Source organism: Pleurodeles waltl, chromosome 9 (assembly GCF_031143425.1).
Source record: "Pleurodeles waltl isolate 20211129_DDA chromosome 9, aPleWal1.hap1.20221129, whole genome shotgun sequence".
NCBI lineage: Eukaryota > Metazoa > Chordata > Amphibia > Caudata > Salamandridae > Pleurodeles > Pleurodeles waltl.
Genome location: NC_090448.1, coordinates 1,070,194,904 through 1,070,213,305, shown reverse-complemented (window position 1 = coordinate 1,070,213,305; position 18,402 = coordinate 1,070,194,904). Strand labels below are relative to the sequence as shown.

The window sequence follows — 18,402 nt, the reverse complement described above, 5'->3', positions numbered from 1 at the left end:
GGTACATTTAGTACCACTTTACAAGAAACGTGCAAGTACATGAAATATGCCAGTTGAATGAAGTAAATTTTACAATTTTTAGAAGAGAATACTGGAGTTCTAAAAATGAGTTCAGAAACAGGAGGGAAAAAGCAAAAAGTTTGGAGGTGACTGCAGAGTCTGACCCATACATTTTCAAAGAGCTGGTGCGGTGCAGTGGTCGTAGGCTCCCTTTTACCATGGCAGCAGTTAGCCATTAAAGACTACAGCCATCTCTCTGCCCACCCTGACCAAGAGATAACACATTCTTGGTTATTAGCAATAAAGCCACTTTTCCAATGTATCAGTTTAAAAGGATATATTTCGTTTGGCTGTTGTGACCCCACAGCCCGCTCATGATTATTAGCAGATACATTTTTCGTTGCATCCTTCATCTTTTTTGCTGGTCCCCCGGCGATTCCTGCGCCCTCGTGCTCCCATTTCAATGCAAAACACATCTGAGAACCTTAGCTCACGTGGCTGCCTTGCTGAATGCTATCGCCTGCAACTTGTGATCTGAATCGGCTACAAAATGTCCTCCTATTACGTGTATATATTTTCCAGAGGGAACCTACGTGCATGTGACAACACTGTCATCAGGGTCAATGTGATTTAGAGTTGGTGGCTGAGACAAGAACTCTATGATGTAGGGAGATCCCTTTGGGTGAATTTCCCACGCCAGAGCTGTAGCGGCAAGAGGTGCTTTCCACCGGAGGTTTTGCCACTGGCTGAGAATCCTGTCAAGAATGATTGACACTTCCTGCACAAACTGGAAGAAAATCCGCCATCATCCCTCTCCGGCCTCGGTTTGCATCTGTTTTCTTCTAGACCGCTGACAGCTCTTTGGTGCAGCATGTACGCTAAAAGAAAATTCTAAATAGTTATTCCTAATGAAATAAAACAAAAAGCAAATCAATTCAAAATATATGGTTTATTCTAAACTACCAGAACGTACATTTTATTTACTATTGTAGGATTGAAGGTGTAAGACTGTTGTTTTTGAAACGTGTTTCTCAAGCTACTGCAAATTCCTTCTTACTGAGGATGTGCCTTCTGCCATTGTGCTGGTCGTATGGAGCTGGTGATTTCTGAATAAATTAGAACTGTTTGCAAACATGTGGCATGTCTTCGGCGTCTGACACCTTACATTTAGCAACATCGCGTTCTTGCAATGCAATAAATGTCGTCCTTTGACTGGTTGAATTCGACAATGTATGTGGACGATGCAGAAAGACGGCAGAAATGGCCGTCTGCCAAGTAAATGTCAACTAGACTGCTCTGAAAATGATAAATTAGCCCGCAGTTATGTGAAATTATTGCTTTAATTACAGCTAGGGATGGGCAAACGTGTTCTTTTGACATCATCAAAGAACAAAGTGTAGAACTTAGTACAACACTTTTCATTGCATCTTTATATTGACATACAGACATTCGCTCCGAGCTTTGTGTCTGACGAGGGGCGAACATCAAATAGAAATGTGTGTGTATTCTATTATTTGTTAAGCTACTTATAATTCATGTAAACATGGTAATGCTAATTCAAAGTTAGCATCATTCGGAAAATAATTGTTTTGGACAATTACAGTGTTTTATTTTTAACTAGTGAAATGCACAGTACATCAGGAAATATTGGAAGATGTTTCATTGCCTTCACAGTTCATAGTCTTTGTCATCAGGTCATATTTTAAAAAACAAAAGACTTTATAGTTAGAAGATTCAGTGGCCATAGTGTTCTATGTACTTTTTCTACAGTTCCTTTGTCATGTCTGGTTTTCCTTTCCCACTGCTATGTTGCCTCAATATAGGTTTCCTCTGTGTTAGAAATGGGGTTTTTGGTTGGCAGTCAGGTTACCCCCTGTCCAAGCAAAAGCCCTCACTCTAGTCAGGGTAAGTCACACACAATCCAAGATTATCCTGTGCCCACCCTCTGGTAGCTTGACACGAGCAGTCAGGCTTAACTTAGAAGGCAATGTGTAAAGTATTTGTGCAATAAATCATACAATACCACCATATAGCACCACAAAAATACACCACACAGTGTTTAGAAAAATATATAATATTTATCAGGATAATTGTAGGTCAAAAAGAATAAAGTTGCAATGTGAATTTGTAGAGATATCACTGGAAAGTGATATAAGAATGTCTTAAGTCTTAAAAAAGCAAACAAAGTCTCTTTCAGCACAAAGTACCTGGTTTGGAGCGGAAAATCTCCTCAGAGGGCCACAGAAGAAGAGATGCGTGGAAAAAGGGTGTGTGCGTCGATTTCTCCCCAGCACACACGGACTTGCGTCGTTATTTTTCACGGGGGAAGTCGTGCGTCGTTTTCCGGCCCTGTTTTATACCCAAATGTGCCTTTGAAGTGGGGGAGACTTCAAAGAGTGGCTAAGAAGTGCACCAGGTCCCCTTTCAGTTCAATCCTGTATGCCAGGGTCCCAGTAGGGGGTGTGGCAGTCCTTTGTGTGAGAGTAGGCCCTCCACCCTCCCAGCCCAGGAAGACCCATTCAAAATGCAGATGTATGCAAGTGAGGCTGAGTACCCTGTGTTTGGGGTGTGTCTGAGTGAATGCACAAGGAGCTGTCAACTAAGCCCAGCCAGACGTGGATTGTAAGGCACAGAAAGATTTAAGTGCAGAGAAATGCTCACTTTCTAAAAGTGGCATTTCTAGAATACTAATATTAAATCCAACTTCACCAGTCAGCAGGATTTTATATTACCATTCTGGTCATACTAAATATGACCTTCCTACTCCTTTCAGATCAGCAGCTACCACTTCAATACTGTATGAGGGCAGCCCCAATGTTAGCCTATGAAGGGAGCAGGCCTCACAGTAGTGCAAAAACGAATTTAGGAGTTTTACACTACCAGGACATGTAAACTACACAGGTTCATGTCCTGCCTTTCATCCACACAGCACCCTGCTCTAGGGGTTACCTAGGGCACACATTAGAGGTGACTTATATGTGGAGAAAGGGGAGGTTTAGGCTTGGCAAGTACTTTTAAATGCCTAGTCGAGGTGACAGTGAAACTGAACACACAGGCCTTGCAATGGCAGGCCTGAGAGAAGGGAAAGGGGCTACTTAAGTGGGTGGCACAACCAGTGCTGCAGGCCCACTAGTAGCATTTAATCTACTGGCCCTATGCACATAGAGTGCACATTACTAGTAAATTAATAGTCCAATCAGGTATGATTCAAGGTTACCATGTTTTAAGGGAGAGAGCATATGCACTTTAGCACTGGTTAGCAGTGGTAAAGTGCGCAGAGTCTAAAAGCCAGCAAAAACAGTGTCCAAAAAGTGGAGGGAGGCAGGCAAAAAGTTAGGGGTGACCACCCTAAGGCTGTCAGGTCTAACACTCTGTTTACAGAAGTATCTGTATTTGCTTTACCACTTCTGTTGGTAGGCTGTTGTCATATAAGTCCTTTCTATAGCTGAGCATGTTGAACTGCTAAATCATATGATGCAGTCAGGATTTTCTATAGGATTCCCATATTGAAATTGTGTGAGGATATCTGCATTTCATAAATTTCAAGGGTGAATATTGCTTTGCTCATTTTGCCTCTACCAATGCATTCTCCTATTTGGTGTGTCGTCGTGAACCCCCACAGGCTTCAAGAAAGATCAAATACGCTTATTGTTTGATTGTTACTTTCAAGAAGGTCTACACAACATTCCATCCCTATTTTAGCTACCTCCTGGTTGAGATGAGCACTTCAATGATCTCTCTGTCGTCTCGCCACTGCAAAATATTGGACACATTCAAGTATCCACCTATGTAATAATTTCTAAATCACTGTCTGTATGCTACTAACTGTACAGACATTTTATGCAGTAAATACACTTATAAAATAGAAACAACTGCAAAATACATTAATATTATCCTGCAATGTCACGAAATCAAATTGCCGAATTGTCAAGAGGTGCCTGTGCATATTTGTGTAATTTGTAAAGTTAAGTGAAGTTGTCAAAATAATCTCTATTAATGTTATTTTACTCTCTCGTTGTTTCCCAGTCTCTCTCTCATACATATGTAAAGGCTTGATTTTTGTATTGTCACATCAAATAATACAAACTATCCAATATTCAGCTGAATAGAAATAAACCACAAGGCAGGAGCATGGACACAAGCTAGAGATGATAATATTCCTTTGGGCCAGCTTTAATCAAATGTATTATTTAATGAAATATTGTTATGAAGAAAAATAAGCCTTTTCGAGGGGAGGAAAAATGTAAAGAAAAAAATGCACGTGTTGACAGAGCCGGCTTTAACGCTGGTGGTTCCCGGAGGAACAATCTTTTTTGGCACCCCCATGCCCAGTGACCTCCTGCTCCATGGATTTCCCTTACTATCACCCTCCAAACGTGCCCCTCATTTCTCATATCCCCTCTCACATGTATTTAATTTGTTTTATATTGCTAATACTACCAAAGTAGGATGTCAGGGCACTTTACATCACACAGATTACACAGAGAGAATACATCATACTTGTGTCAATCAGTATATAGGAAATGGTATATAAGACAAAGAACTACAAGGCAGAAGAGTCACATTGCAGCAGTATATTCTAAGAGACCTTGTTCAAGAGAAACTCAAAGCTAGGATTTAAAATGTAACCCAGTCGTCTGGGTTGACTTTACTAATAAGAATTCATTTCTCCCCTAACAAACTATGTTTGTTGGCGGTCGGACCGCCATGCAAAGGCTGGCAGAAAGGGGGTGTTGGGGGCCCCATTGGGGCCCCTGCACTGCCCATGCACTTGGTATGAGCAGTGCAGGGGCCCCCATGGACAGCCCTGTCACGCTTTTCACTGCCTGAATTATGGGCAGTGAAAAGTGCGATGGGTGCTGTTGCACCCGATGTACTGCAACATTGCCACCAGCTCAATTACGAGCCGGCGTCAATCTTGTGGTGAGTTTCCCGCTGGGCAGGCGTAAGGAAACGCTGTTTCCACCCGCCAGCCCAGGAGGAAACTTGTAATAGGACCCCTGGAGGGACGGCTGCATAGGCAGTCATCCTGACACAAGACTTTGGTGGGTGGCCTCCGTCGCCCGCCAAAGTCGTGATCAGCCCCTAAATTATGTGGTGATATTTTGCAGATTATGTTGGGTGTCATAATGTAAAGAAAGGTCAACAAGATGAGGAAAAATGTTTATCCCCAACTATGAGCACCTAAAATAACAATGTAAACACACACACACATGCTAGAACATCTTAGCAGGTAGAGTCACTCTTAGAAAATAAGTGTGCATGTAGACCGTGCTTTTCTTTGTATCAGAAGAACTTGCAGACCGAGGCAGAAAGCTGCAGAAACATCACTGACTACATGTTAGCAACACCCATTGAAAACATCACAAAATCTGTGTCACTATGCTACTTATTGGCAACTAATGGCTAAGTATTATAACAAATTTCTCCACTTGTCAAACACTGAAGCACTAGAGGAACAGTCAGGACTGAAAAATATTTTGTGTTCCGCATTCCAGGAAAACAGCCAATACCAGGAGGGATTTAGGGCCATATGTACTAAAGCTTTTTCTCATAGGCACAGAATGGGTAAAATCCTTTGATACATCTGGCCCTTAGAAACTTTTACAGTCTTAGATTTCAAGGAGTACTCCAAGTGAATTCCAGCCCTAACATACCATGTTGAAAGGTTCATAATACTACAAGGTTTTCCACCTGTGTAAGGGCATCTTACACTTCAACTTAAAAATGCTCAGAGATGTGGAAAAACATTGAAATCTGCTTAGAAAGTTATAACAAAGTAACTTACCTACCCTAAGGTTAAATTCTACAGAAAATAAATATCAACTATGTGTTAAATTAATGTGTTTACAAATTTTACTCTTGCTGCACTCTGAGTCCAAATGTGTTTTGGGGAGCTGGAGCAACATCAAGCAATCAATTCAGGAACCTGTGTTGAATAGTGTTAGCTAAGTATGTCGTCAAGTAGGGTCAATGACAAATTTCTTTGAATTAAACTGATTGTTGAGAACTACTTTTCAAAATCATCAATTGTTGTATATCGTCTGTTTTACGCTATACAATATTTACACTTTGCAAAATGGCAGGTATCCAGTGACACAAATTCGACATCTTCTTAATCTCTAAAAGTGCATGCAAGAAATACCAACATTTCAAACTTGAACCACATGTCTAGTAAAAACAGCCGTTTGGTTAAGATATGCTTTTTAATGAAGCCACTTACCACTGTACTTGATGACACGAATAGCCGAGTCTCCCTCTCCAAATCGTGTAATTGGAGTTAAGCGAACTTCATAGGGTTCAGGTTTAATAAGCTCAGTCAGATTGTTTGTGATTAGTTCTCCCTTTGGAATATTCCCATTTACTGGGATTTCCTGTTCCCACCACCTCTGGTGACCTGCCTGAAATGAAGAAAATGGTGTAATTTTAGATTACCTCTCAAATAACACATATGGATTATGATGCTTCTAGAGATGAACAACTCACTGCCACATATTTATGACTTCCCGTGCAATTAACCTGCAGAATAAGGTTGGAAATATTTTATAAAACCATCATGACCATTAAACACATAATAATAATGATAATAATAATAATAATAATAATAATAATAATAAAAATAATGTTAATGTGTTCATAAAGCACCTTGATGCAGTTCTCCGTTGGGATAACCATGAATATTGCTACTACATATGCTTGGCTGATAAAGCAATCAGAGAATTGAGCCCCCATTGATACGTATATTAGGATGTGTCAGGCAGACAGTTACAAAATTGAAAATTTAAATACGGTTAACCGCTGAACCAAAGTCTACTTTTAGGAAACATGGAAGGGTAAGAAACTGAGAAGGTAATGCAATGAAATTTAACTTTGCTGATGTATCTTTTCACCTAAAATCAAGGATTACATATATCATAAATAGATTTTAAGGAGATATAAGGGACATTTTTTTCCCATACCACTTAAAAACCATGGGTAACACCCAGGGTCTGACTTTGAGTTGGACAATACTGGACAATCTGCAGATTTCCGCATGAGATTCTAAGACCATAAGAGAAATTACAGCTGACATTTTCTTCACCACACAAACCCTAAAGTAGATGTAATTCCATCAATGGATTTCAACAGAGGGTTTTCTAATACCACTCATTTTAAAAATAAGCACCGAAACGGCTCTCCTGTCCGCAACAGATGACATCCACTCCCTACTGGACAAGGGAGAGACGGCAGCACTCATCCTTCTTGACCTCTCCGCAGCGTTCGATGCAGTCTCCCATCACACCCTGATAAGAACACTCCCCGAAGCCGGCATTAGAGATAAGGCCCTCAACTGGATCCAATCCTTCCTCTCTGGCAGAACGCAACAAGTGAGACTCGCCCCCTTCCTCGCAGAACCCACACCAACCACCTGCGGAGTGCCCCAACGATCCTTCCTCAACGCCATGCTGTACAACGTCTACATGACCCCGCTAGCCACCATCGTCAGAAGCTACGGAATAAACATCCTCTCCTACGCCGACGACACCCAACTCATCCTCTCCCTGTCCAACGAACCAAACAAGGCCAGACACAATTTCCACGAGGGCACGAAAGCAGTCGCTAACTGGATGAGAGATAGCTGCCTCAACTCAACACAAACAAGACCGAGGTACTCATTCTGGGCCCCCGACCCAACGCATGGAGAGACTCCTGCTGGCCACCCACCCTCTGAAACCCACCCACCCCTGCCAACCATGCCCGCAACCTCGGAATCAACTTGGACCCTGGCCTCAGCATGAACCATCAGATCAACGCAGTCACCTCCACCTGCTTCCGCACCCTTCGCCTCCTACGCAAGACTTTTGCAAGATGACCAAGGCACTCAGAGGAGCAAAGTCCAGCAAAGTTTGTAGGAAAAGGTATCCCTGGTCGTGTGAGTCCAGAAGCGGAGAAGAAAGCGCTGATTCCAAGTTAGTGTTGAGGGATACCTTTTCCTACAAACTTTGCTGGACTTTGCTCCTCTGAGTGCCTTGGTCATCTTGCAATAATTGTCATTGTGTATCTTGATACACAACTCTCAGTGCCTATTGGGTAGTTGGGCACTAGACCAACATGGCACCAGTCTCTCACATTCTCTGACTTTGTTGTTTAATACTAATTGTAACGATACGGAGGTGCGGCACCTTGACCGCCACTACCCTTGTACGTTTCCTACGCAAGACCTTCAAATGGATCCCCCTCGAGCACAGAAATAGCATAACACACGCCCACATCACCAGCAGACTGGACTACGGCAACGCACTGTATGCCGGAATCAACAAAAAACTCACCCACAAATTGCAAAACATCCAGAACGCCGCCGCCAGATTGATCCTCAACCTACTCCGACACTGCTACATCTCACAACACCTACGCACACTGCACTGGCTCCCCATTAAGAAAAGAGTCACTTTCAAAATCCTCACCTATGCACACAAAGCCCTCCACAACACTGGACCTGCCTACCTTAACTAGCGACTCAACTTCCACATTTCCCACAGGACCCTACGCTCAGCCCAGCTCTCTCTCACAGAAGTATCCTGCATCAGGAAAACCAGAACAGAAGGACGCTCCTTCTCCTACCTCGCTGCCACCACCTGGAACACCCTACCCATCCACATCAGACAAACCACCTCCATCCCCAGCTTCACGAAGGAACTGAAGACATGGCTTTTTTAACCCACCTCCGGTACACACTACACCCCCCTTGAGACCCTAATGGGTGGGTAGCTGCACTCTATAAACTCTCATTGATTGATTGCTTGAAGCAGCAAATTTTCAATTTTGCAAATACATACTCTCATTCAGTAATTACTTTTCTATACTCGGCTCAGGAATATTTACATTTTGTCACTAATTGTGCTCCAACCACACATACATTTTCTCTAATTTCTATGCCAAACTCTTATCAACCCTCAGTTCAAATAGAATTTCATCTTTCGCACTTCATTTTTATTTTCACAGATTAGAGTTTACAGGTCTCACACTTGAGCCCCTGCTGGAATGGTGTGTTGCCACTTTTGCCTCTGAAATGTATCTGCTACAATGGAAGATTCTGAATAAAGACAACTTGAGTTATCTGGTAACGGACTGAAAAATCATGGTTTCTACTTCCACTCCTTTTTTGCATGAATGACCATTTGTAAATGGGTAAAAGAAAGAAAGCTGACTGACGGAAGGACACAAAAGGAAACTAAATAATATTATATGCACACATCACGTAAATGTGAGGGTTATAAAAGGAAAACTAGATGTTTATTAAATACATTTAATGAACCCTCTGTACCTAAACTTCTTATCTCCATTATCAATTCCATCTGTGGTTAAAGAATGATGCTAGATTTTTCACAACCTGAAACTATTCTGCATAGACTTTTGTAACAGTCCACCTGTAAGGTAACGGTCAAGGTCTAAAAATGAAGAAGACTTTAGAGGATGCTCATATAATTACATATTAAAATATCACTTTTTAGGATATTCTATAACTTAGATGTTACTAAAATGTATATTCACACATCTCTTTAATATGAAATAGTTGGGAACCTACAATGTGTGCCTGTTACCAGTAATATCAACCAAAATGCACAAGAAGGTGGCTTATGCAAGTGTTGTTTTGAATGGAAAAGATGGACTCCTTTTGAACAAATTGCAGGTGACCGCCCTTAAGCAGGTGTTTCAACTCCCTCAAAATGCATCACTGGAGCAGGTGCACATGGAATTTGGGCTTTTTAATGAGTCTTTGTAGAGGATGTACACGTCCATAAAAAGATGGTACAGGATTAAATTAAACAGAGTACATTCACCACTAAACAGTGCATTAGGGATGGCGCTTGGAAGTGACCCTGAGCTTTGGAACAAGAATTTACCTTTTGCAACATTGAGGCAAATAATGAACAAAGTTGCAAAACAACATTCTTTTCTTTTCCATAAGAATAGTTTTAGCCAGTGATCTCATCCTTGGATGGTGCCTAAATATTACGAAAGTCTGAAACCAGCGCCTTACTTAAGTCTCACCTTTTCGGTGTTCATAAAAAGAAAATTGATGACAATTAATTTGGCAAACTCCCGACCCTAGCTGCCCAACAATCTTGGAAATTTGACTGTGGTTATAAGAAAGAGGACTTTATACATCTGATATTCATATGTCCCTACCTGCATAAGGCTCTTGTCACTTTGTTGTAAAAAGCCTTTATCACCTGAGGCATACACACATGTAGGGCAGCAATAATAAAAAGTCTCAACCTGTGTGATCCCCAATTAAGTTGAAAACTGATTAAAGTTTTATTGCTATATGAGCAAGTAATTAACAATCACAGCTAGGTGAAAAACTAAAGTGAGCCCGGTATCATGTTCAGTCGAAGCTAGGCCATAATATACTGTATTCTTCCAGTAGGAGGTCACATTGTTTTTTTTCATATAAATGGAGTTACTTCATTTGAGGCAGTCAGTACTAAATAACCTGTGTAAACAAGAACTAGTGCTGAAAGTCTTACTGATATAGCACATTGATATTATGTGCTTATAGATATATATATAACTATTTGTATGTACACAAGTAACATTCCTACGGTTTTAATGAATAAAAGTCAAGCTTCTGAGCTGAATTTGATTTTTGTATTTGAAGTTTCGTTTTTCACAATCTCCGGGTATTTTGGGCCTCTCACATATGACTAGGTTTTAGCTTGCAAATTTTAGAATGGAGGAAGTTATGAATGTGCAGGTATTCCCCCACTACTTCTAATCCCTATTCGGCCACCAATTTCGATTTTCAGTTCTATTGGGATTTAAGGCCAACGAATAATGTGAAACTAACGCTTATGCTTATTCATTCTTTCGTTGCTGTACTTTTACTGTCCCCTTTCTATGTCTCACATAGTAACCACTGTAAACAATGCCTCTTCATTTTGTAATTAGAACTTTCACTGTAGTCTTAGGAAAAGCTGCAAACTCTGACCAATAACAAAGCACCAATGGGAAAGAAAGCAAGTGACTTAGGGAGTCTAAACGTTTTTCACAACAAGTCAATGCTTTCATATTTTAGAGTTGTCTTTTCCTAAACAGGGTTGTGGCTAAAATTGAGGTTGATGGGTGTAGGTGAGGAAGTGGGACCATATTACATGTGCTGGGAGGCATCTCTCTGTAATGACTGCATGTGGTTTACTGAAACAAAGTTCCAAGTTTATTAGATGGCCTCAAAATGAATACAATGCTACTGATATTGGGAGTTGTTTGAACTCCACCCATCCATAATCTGTAATGAGATGTGAATTAGCAGTTCCTCTCCATCCTACGAGTTGCCAAAGGTAACATGTGAGTTATTTAAATAACTTTAAGATACCTAATGGTTACATCTGTTAATGACGTGCTGTATGAGTGTTCACCACCTATGAGCTGCTATCTTATACAAAAAGCCATTGGCAAGTCAATAGGTTTCACTGCCGAGACCTTTTTTCTTTGCCAATTCTTGTTTATTTTGTAATTACTACTTGAAATTTCACACTTACATAGGGATGCTAAATATATTTGCTGCGTGAAAGAGATCAAGGAAAGCAAAACATTTTTGGAGTATTCCTCATATGTTCTGCATCACTTTGGGGAAGTTAACAGCCGCGGTCTGTCCTTTAGGGTGGAGGGGTCACGCCCCCCACCTTTTGCCCCTCATGAAGAGTGGCTGTCAGGCTAAGCAAAGATCAGCCTGACAGACACTCTTCATGTTCAGCTCAAGCAGCCAGGAGTGAGACATGCACGATTTGCGCAGGCTCCTGGCTGTCTGAGCTGAACTTTGCTGGACTGAAGAGGTCACAGCTCCTATGGGCGTGACCTCCTCAGCTCAGCAAGGTTGCCTAGAGGCCCTCCTCCTCGGTGACGAGGGGAAGTGTCACCTATTGACTCCAACCAGGGCGCTTCAGGTTTAAGCCATGAAGCGCCCAGGGCGAGTGTCAATCAGTGACACCTCGTCACAGAGTGGGGTGGGGTCAGAAGTCTCACTGACCCCATCCCACTCTGTGACGAAAATGGGACTGCTGCCTTCCCTCATTGGCTGGCCTAAGGCAGCGCGTGAGGGAAGGCAGCTGTCCCAACCCTCCTGGGACCTCTGAGCTGACGGTAAGTGTGTGTGTGTTTTTTAAATGAATGTTTGGTGCGTACATGAATGTTTGGATGTTGATCAGTGTTGTGAATGGATGTGCGTGCATGCCTGCATGTGTGAATGAATGAGTGGGAGTGTGCTTCCCGCCTGCTCCCCTCCCTCCTAAAATTACCAGCAGCCACTGGAAGTTAAGCAGACCTGAAAATTGCTTTTGCAAGGAAAAGCATGAATTATTTTGTTCATAGTTGCTAGGTAGTACGTCTTTAGAAAGACTGGTTTTATTAAACAATCCTCGAGCAATGAGATTTTAAATAACCTGATCAATTTGCAAATTTGTAATCACGTTTCTCATTAATGGAACTGATTGGACTAATCTCCTGCATTACATTTGATTAAGAATGCATCATGTGTTGCAGCACTGAGATTCCACCTAAAACTTTAAGTCAGATTAGAGATGCCTCTGAGAATGTTCTGAATGTGTCACTGTAGAGATCCTTGTCTGCACATATTGCAATCCTGGATAGAGGAGAATTGTGGTGATCTGTGGGGCTTCAGCCTTGGCTATAACTGTGGATTGAGCATTTGAGAATGAAAATACACTGTAAGAGTGTTACAGACATAAAGGGCCACGGGAGCACCGCCAACAGGCTGGCGGTGCTCCCACGAGCATTCTGACCGCGGCGGTTCAGCCGCGGTCAGAAGCGGAAAGTCGGCGGTCTCCCGCCGACTTTCCGCTGCTCGGGGGAATCCTCCATGGCTGCGGAGCGCGCTCCGCAGCCATGGGGATTCTGACACCCCCTACCGCCATCCTGTTCCTGGCGGGTCTCCCGCCAGGAACAGGATGGCGGTAGGGGGTGCCGTGGGGCCCCTGGGGGCCCCTGCAGTGCCCATGCCCATGGCATGGGCACTGCAGGGGCCCCTGTAAGAGGGCCCCGCAAAGTATTTCGGTGTCTGCCATGCAGACACTGAAATACGCGACGGGTGCAACTGCACCCGTCGCACCCCTGCAACTACGCCGGCTCAATTCTGAGCCGGCGTCCTCGTTGCAGGGGCATTTCCTCTGGGCCGGCGGGCGCTCTTTTGGAGAGCGCCCGCCGGCCCAGAGGAAATGTTAGAATGGCCGCCGCGGTCTTGTGACCGCGGTGCGGTCATTTGGCGGCGGAACCTTGGCGGACGGCGTCCGCCAAGGTTAGAATCAGGCCCAAAGGTTGCAAAGTAAATCAGGGTAAAAGCTACTGTGAGGGCTCTGTGAATGCCTAAATACTGAGGTACCCATGCATACTGCACTCTATCACACAGGTACTTTATAAAAACTCTTTGGACCTTAGGAATTTAAAGATCAGAGCCTATTATAAAAGGTCTGTAGATATTTCAGTGCTAGTGTAAAAGTGAGTCATGCAGGTCAGGTTTGAGGGCCATTGTGTGCACTCCTTAGTTATGTTATCAGTAAAGAGCTGTATATGTCAGAATGTGGGATCTTAGTGGAAACTAAAATAGAAGGTAATTGAGAGAACTCTGACATTGTCACTATAGTTAGGCAGTTTCTCATGGGGTAGGTAAGAATAGCTGGACATTGTGATAGCCTTGTGAACGCCCGAACATTGGAGTGTCAGTGCACGGCATAGGTGAAACTAGAAGTGCATCGCAAGGGGCCTATGAACGCTTCAGAACTGAAATATCAATGCATGGCATGGGTTAGTGTGAGCTCTCTTGTTCTCTTATTTGTGGTGCTTCTGCCCATTTGCAGGTGTGCATAGATGCATGTACATTAGAATTCTGCAGATGTCGTAGTACTGGGGTATCAGCGTGTATGGTAAATCAAACTAATGGGAACACGAGTTTAATTTAAGCTGTAGAGTGGTAAATGTTCACAGTCGAACTGTGTGCTATAATCATTTTTAAATTCAGCATTGTTTTGTTTTAAATTACATACTAAAAAAACAAATTTGCAGTTATTTATACCACACTAAAAACTAAAAACTATACCCTGCTGAGCTAGGTCTAAATTCTGTACATTATTGCTTCAAAAAAAGTTTTTTTCCCACTAGATAAAAACCCACCCCTTACCTATTATCCCCCTGTTCAGAATATTATGTTTTCTATGGCATCTTAGAAACAAGTTTCATGCACCAATATCATAAGCACATATCACACGCACAAATACACCTCTGGTTGTCCAAGGTGGCTTTCCTCTGACACTGCTTTTTCACCCATTAGCTTCTCTACCCCTTACCCACTTCTTATATTCAGTCTACATTTCCTCCAATTTATAACTGTCCTGCTTTTTCTCCGCCATGTACTTATTTTTTCTCCTAACTCAACTTCTTCTCCTTATTCCACTAACCTCTCTCTTTTCAGCATTACCTAGTCAAAAAATGAATATTCAGTCTATTTGCTTAAAATTGCACCTTTCTTCTTCTTTTACTGTCTCCCCCGTGCCAATTCTCCTTTCCTCATTGCACCTTTTCTGCTCACAACTTGCCCTTTCTTTTACCATTGTCCCACAAATCTCTAAATCACTCTACAAATAATAAAGGTCCTACCAGTATAATGTGTGGCAGAAATTTGATATCCGCCAGCATTCAGCAATCCATGAACCATCCCACCTGGGGGTGGGAGATTTTGAGTCCAAGGTACTACTTTTTTCTGTTCCTCCCACTCTAGACCAGTCTTAAAAAGATGAAATTGAACACAACTTCTGTGGGCCTTGGGAACTTGAAGAAGGCATGCTGGATATACTTATAGTCCATATTTAGTCCAACACTACTGCTTCTTTTCTGATCTTAGCCTTGCCCTTCTCAGTGAGACTGTCTACTTTGTTCCTCTACTTCATCAGTTTTTCTCTGATGGCTTCTTTTCCTGGGCTTGTGGTGGATGCTGACACAACATCACCATAATTCAACGGAACATAAATTACTTTTGGAATATCAGGGCATGCGTAGACGTCCTTACAAAAAGGTATGTAGAAAAGCCTGGGCTGTATTAGGAATTGCTGGAAAAACAAGGGACAGATGCTAACAGGCTTATCATTTCTCTGCTTCACAGCCACTCTTCTTGTCAGAAGGTCAAAGCCTTCTCTCAAGATTGGACCACACTTAGTCGATTGCAAGGTTGGGGGTAGGAACAGTGCCAATCAGATAGTGATTTTCACTGCCCCGTGTACCAGCCTACCAAATACAGCTCATGTCATGAGTGAATGCCGGCATTCACAACTTAAGTTATATGTGATAGCATGGCAAAAGGTTGTGGTAGGATGGTGATGAAGTCACAACTGGATGTTGTAGTCCAATTCTCTTCCTTTTCATTCCTCAGGAAAACATGAGGTTTTCCTCAGCCTGCCACACATTAGTGACAGGCCCCAAGGAATGAGAGATAGCTTCTGTCAGCTCTGCACATCAAAACAAACCTTAAGCCCAGAAATACCTTCTCAGTGGTGCATGTGCACATCCAAACAAAATGAGAATCTCAGGTATTCCCTTGATGATATCATGCTTATGCAGTACCTTGGGACGATTGATAGTGGATATATCCTAGTATTCCGGGTGCCACTTGAAGATAGCCTTTGGTATTCCATTAAGGCATGGCACTACGTCTCTTCTGCCTCTGATTATTGTTTTTTTACTGTACCGGGTGAGTAGAAGGGATGACTTTGGGTGTCCAAACTTGTGCTTATTTCCTTTGATGAGTCCCCTCTTCTGTTGGTGCCCTGTTCGTTTGTCAGGCATTTTGACCCTTCCATTACGGTCAAAGATGCTGACTTGGGACCCCCTCCCACAAACATTCTGGTCAAGTAATCGACCCAGACTGCTTCCTGGACATATGAGTTATTTATTACATTTATTGGCCTGCCCAGGCTGTTGAAGATCTCACAAAATGACCTAGAATTGGTCTGTTTAGAGTCAAACGCTTCTTTCCTTGTGTTACTGTCCTCCAAAATCTGCTTTTTGTATTCTCTCCTTAATCGCCATACTTTTTCCCATGAAACTAGAGGGGTATCTGTGGTTTTAAATTTCCTGACAGCCTGTTTTAACTGCATTTTCAAAAGCTGGCATTTTCATGAGAGTCGAACCCTTGCAATCTACACACCTATTACTGATCATTGGTGGGGCATGCAGTATCAATTCTGTGGTGAAGTTTAACCAGGTGCCTATTGGGTTATTTGCTGTGGATCTACTGGCCTCCCCTAGTTCTTTTGCTTCGTCATGCAGACCCAGTAGGGTGGTATTTGACCATCTCAGGCTCCTAAAGTTGGTATTTTTCAGGATCCAAGGATCTATTGCTGTGGTAATAGCTTAGTATAGACTGTGTACGTGCACCATAATTAAATTTTGGAGGTGTATTGTCACTCGTTCTACCATTAAATGATCCTCATACCTAAGTACTCTAGTGCTGTTACTAAATTTTTTCCTAAGCAATCAGTTCAACTTGATCTCAGGTTAAACTGTCACTGAACATTCCAAAGTATGTTTTCTGTAATTAGATTTTCATCTTCATCTGGAGTGTAGATTTAAGTTGGCATTAAAGTCCCCCTGTTAAAATTACATCCTCGGTGGGGTGGGCAAATCATAATTCAGTTACGTTGAGATGATCAAAACAATGAGTGCTTGCTTTTTCTTCGGGTTTGGATGCACATAAATATTAAGCCTCAGTACTAGATTTAGTTTGCATTTACTCCATTGGCTGAACTTAATTATTTGCTGTATGGGATCCGGAGATGTCGGTTGTTCTGTTTTGAGATTCAAGGCTAATGATGCATAAATTGCTAGGCCGCCCTTTGGTCTAACATACATGTCAGTTTTTTTCAGTGTTTATGTAGTGGTGGGTATAGCTGTCCAATGGTAACACAGCCATTGTCCATGTCTCCCAGAGGGCAATGATGTTGCATAGCACCCAATTCCGTGGTGGTGTACCCTACTGAAGCAACGATTTGTCCCCTAAAATATTCCATGAGAGGATGTGCAATTTGTCCCCCCTGGACATTCCTGTTAGCCGGGGCTCGGGCCACTCATTTCTAGTCGCATTTAGGGATAATATAATGAATAATAATAATAAATAATAAAGTCAACCAACTCCACTGCTTCATGCTTGTGTCACTAGTTGAGTCTATGCACAATGGGACCGTACTTTGCCTCCTACCACAGGCACTTCAAGATGGAGTAAACCGAGTCAGTTTTCGGACTCTGTCTTGACAGTGGTTTTGCTCACAAAAGTTCAGTGTAGCACCGCTTTTCTTGTTTTGATAATTTTATGCCCCATGCATCAAACTGTTGTTTGAAGCTCCAAATACGGTGGACAATTTCTTCAGATTTCCATGTGTTTAAGGGTTGTTCTCTCAACTTGTGCTCTTTTTTGGGGATAAGCTACACTGATTAAAGATTTGAGGATTTTAAATATTCTAAACTTGGTATTTCAGCAAGGAGTCTCAGTATGTTACCTCTGTTGAGGATGCCATGAGGCCCTTGCAAATCATATTCAGGTGTTAAAATAATTTGCAGGTTGTTTTGTCTTTCATAGGGGCAGAGGTCTTCTGTATCTGGGAGCGTCAGGCGTTTTCCAAACAATTTTTCTTGTGTGCTTGTTGAGTATCCACTCGTCCTGGTGGTGAAATAGCACTGTGCAACATTACAAGTTTCCGGTTTCCATAGCAACTTGTGCATGGTCAATCTGCATTCCATCCAACAAAGATGGTGTTGCTTTTGGTTCCCGACCGCTAAGAAGTATTGTTACTACCCGAGCACTTGGGGCTTTTACTAATGTTACAGGTGGGGGGGACATAGTGTCTAATGTTGATGGAATTGTTTGATCCTGCAAGGACTCCAGGTCTGTAGTTGCATAATGTGTAGGGTGGATGTGTTCAGACGAGATGATAGCTCTGCTTGTGTTCATGTTAGCCAAAGGTCACCTGATGTCCTTAGTGGCTTGATTTGAATTACTTTACTGACCATTAAAGATTGTTGTTGCTTCTTGACCATTGGAAGTGCAAGCTGAAGCATGTTGGCCACGGTGACGAGTAGTTGAGGGAGCACCTTTTCTTTTGGTATGAATATTTTTCTGCTTGCATTGTACTTCTCTGAAGGTTTATACGTTGTATAATTTAATAAAATCATTAGATTAGTGTTTTATTACATCTTTCATGGCCTGAGAGTTGGATGCTTCTGGAGACAGGAGTTGGGTTTCTGGTGCATTGCTTGCATTGTGCTATACAAGCGCACTAGCTTCACTGTCTCTCCTCCCCTCCTGTTTAGCTCTAATCATTGAATGTGTACTTGTCTGATCTTCCTCTGCCTCAGTGCTAT

General features: G+C 42.3%; 1 protein-coding gene across 4 annotated transcripts in view; it reads right to left on the bottom strand.

Moving 5' to 3' along the window:
- MDGA2 (MAM domain containing glycosylphosphatidylinositol anchor 2) overlaps positions 1-18,402 on the bottom strand; it is a 1,412,234-nt gene that overhangs the window by 141,735 nt on the left and 1,252,097 nt on the right. For all 4 annotated transcript variants that reach the window (XM_069208709.1, XM_069208707.1, XM_069208708.1 and 1 more), the window contains exon 11: positions 6,224-6,401. In XM_069208709.1, the coding sequence (XP_069064810.1) occupies positions 6,224-6,401 (178 nt within the window). The remainder of the gene's footprint in view (positions 1-6,223; positions 6,402-18,402) is intronic.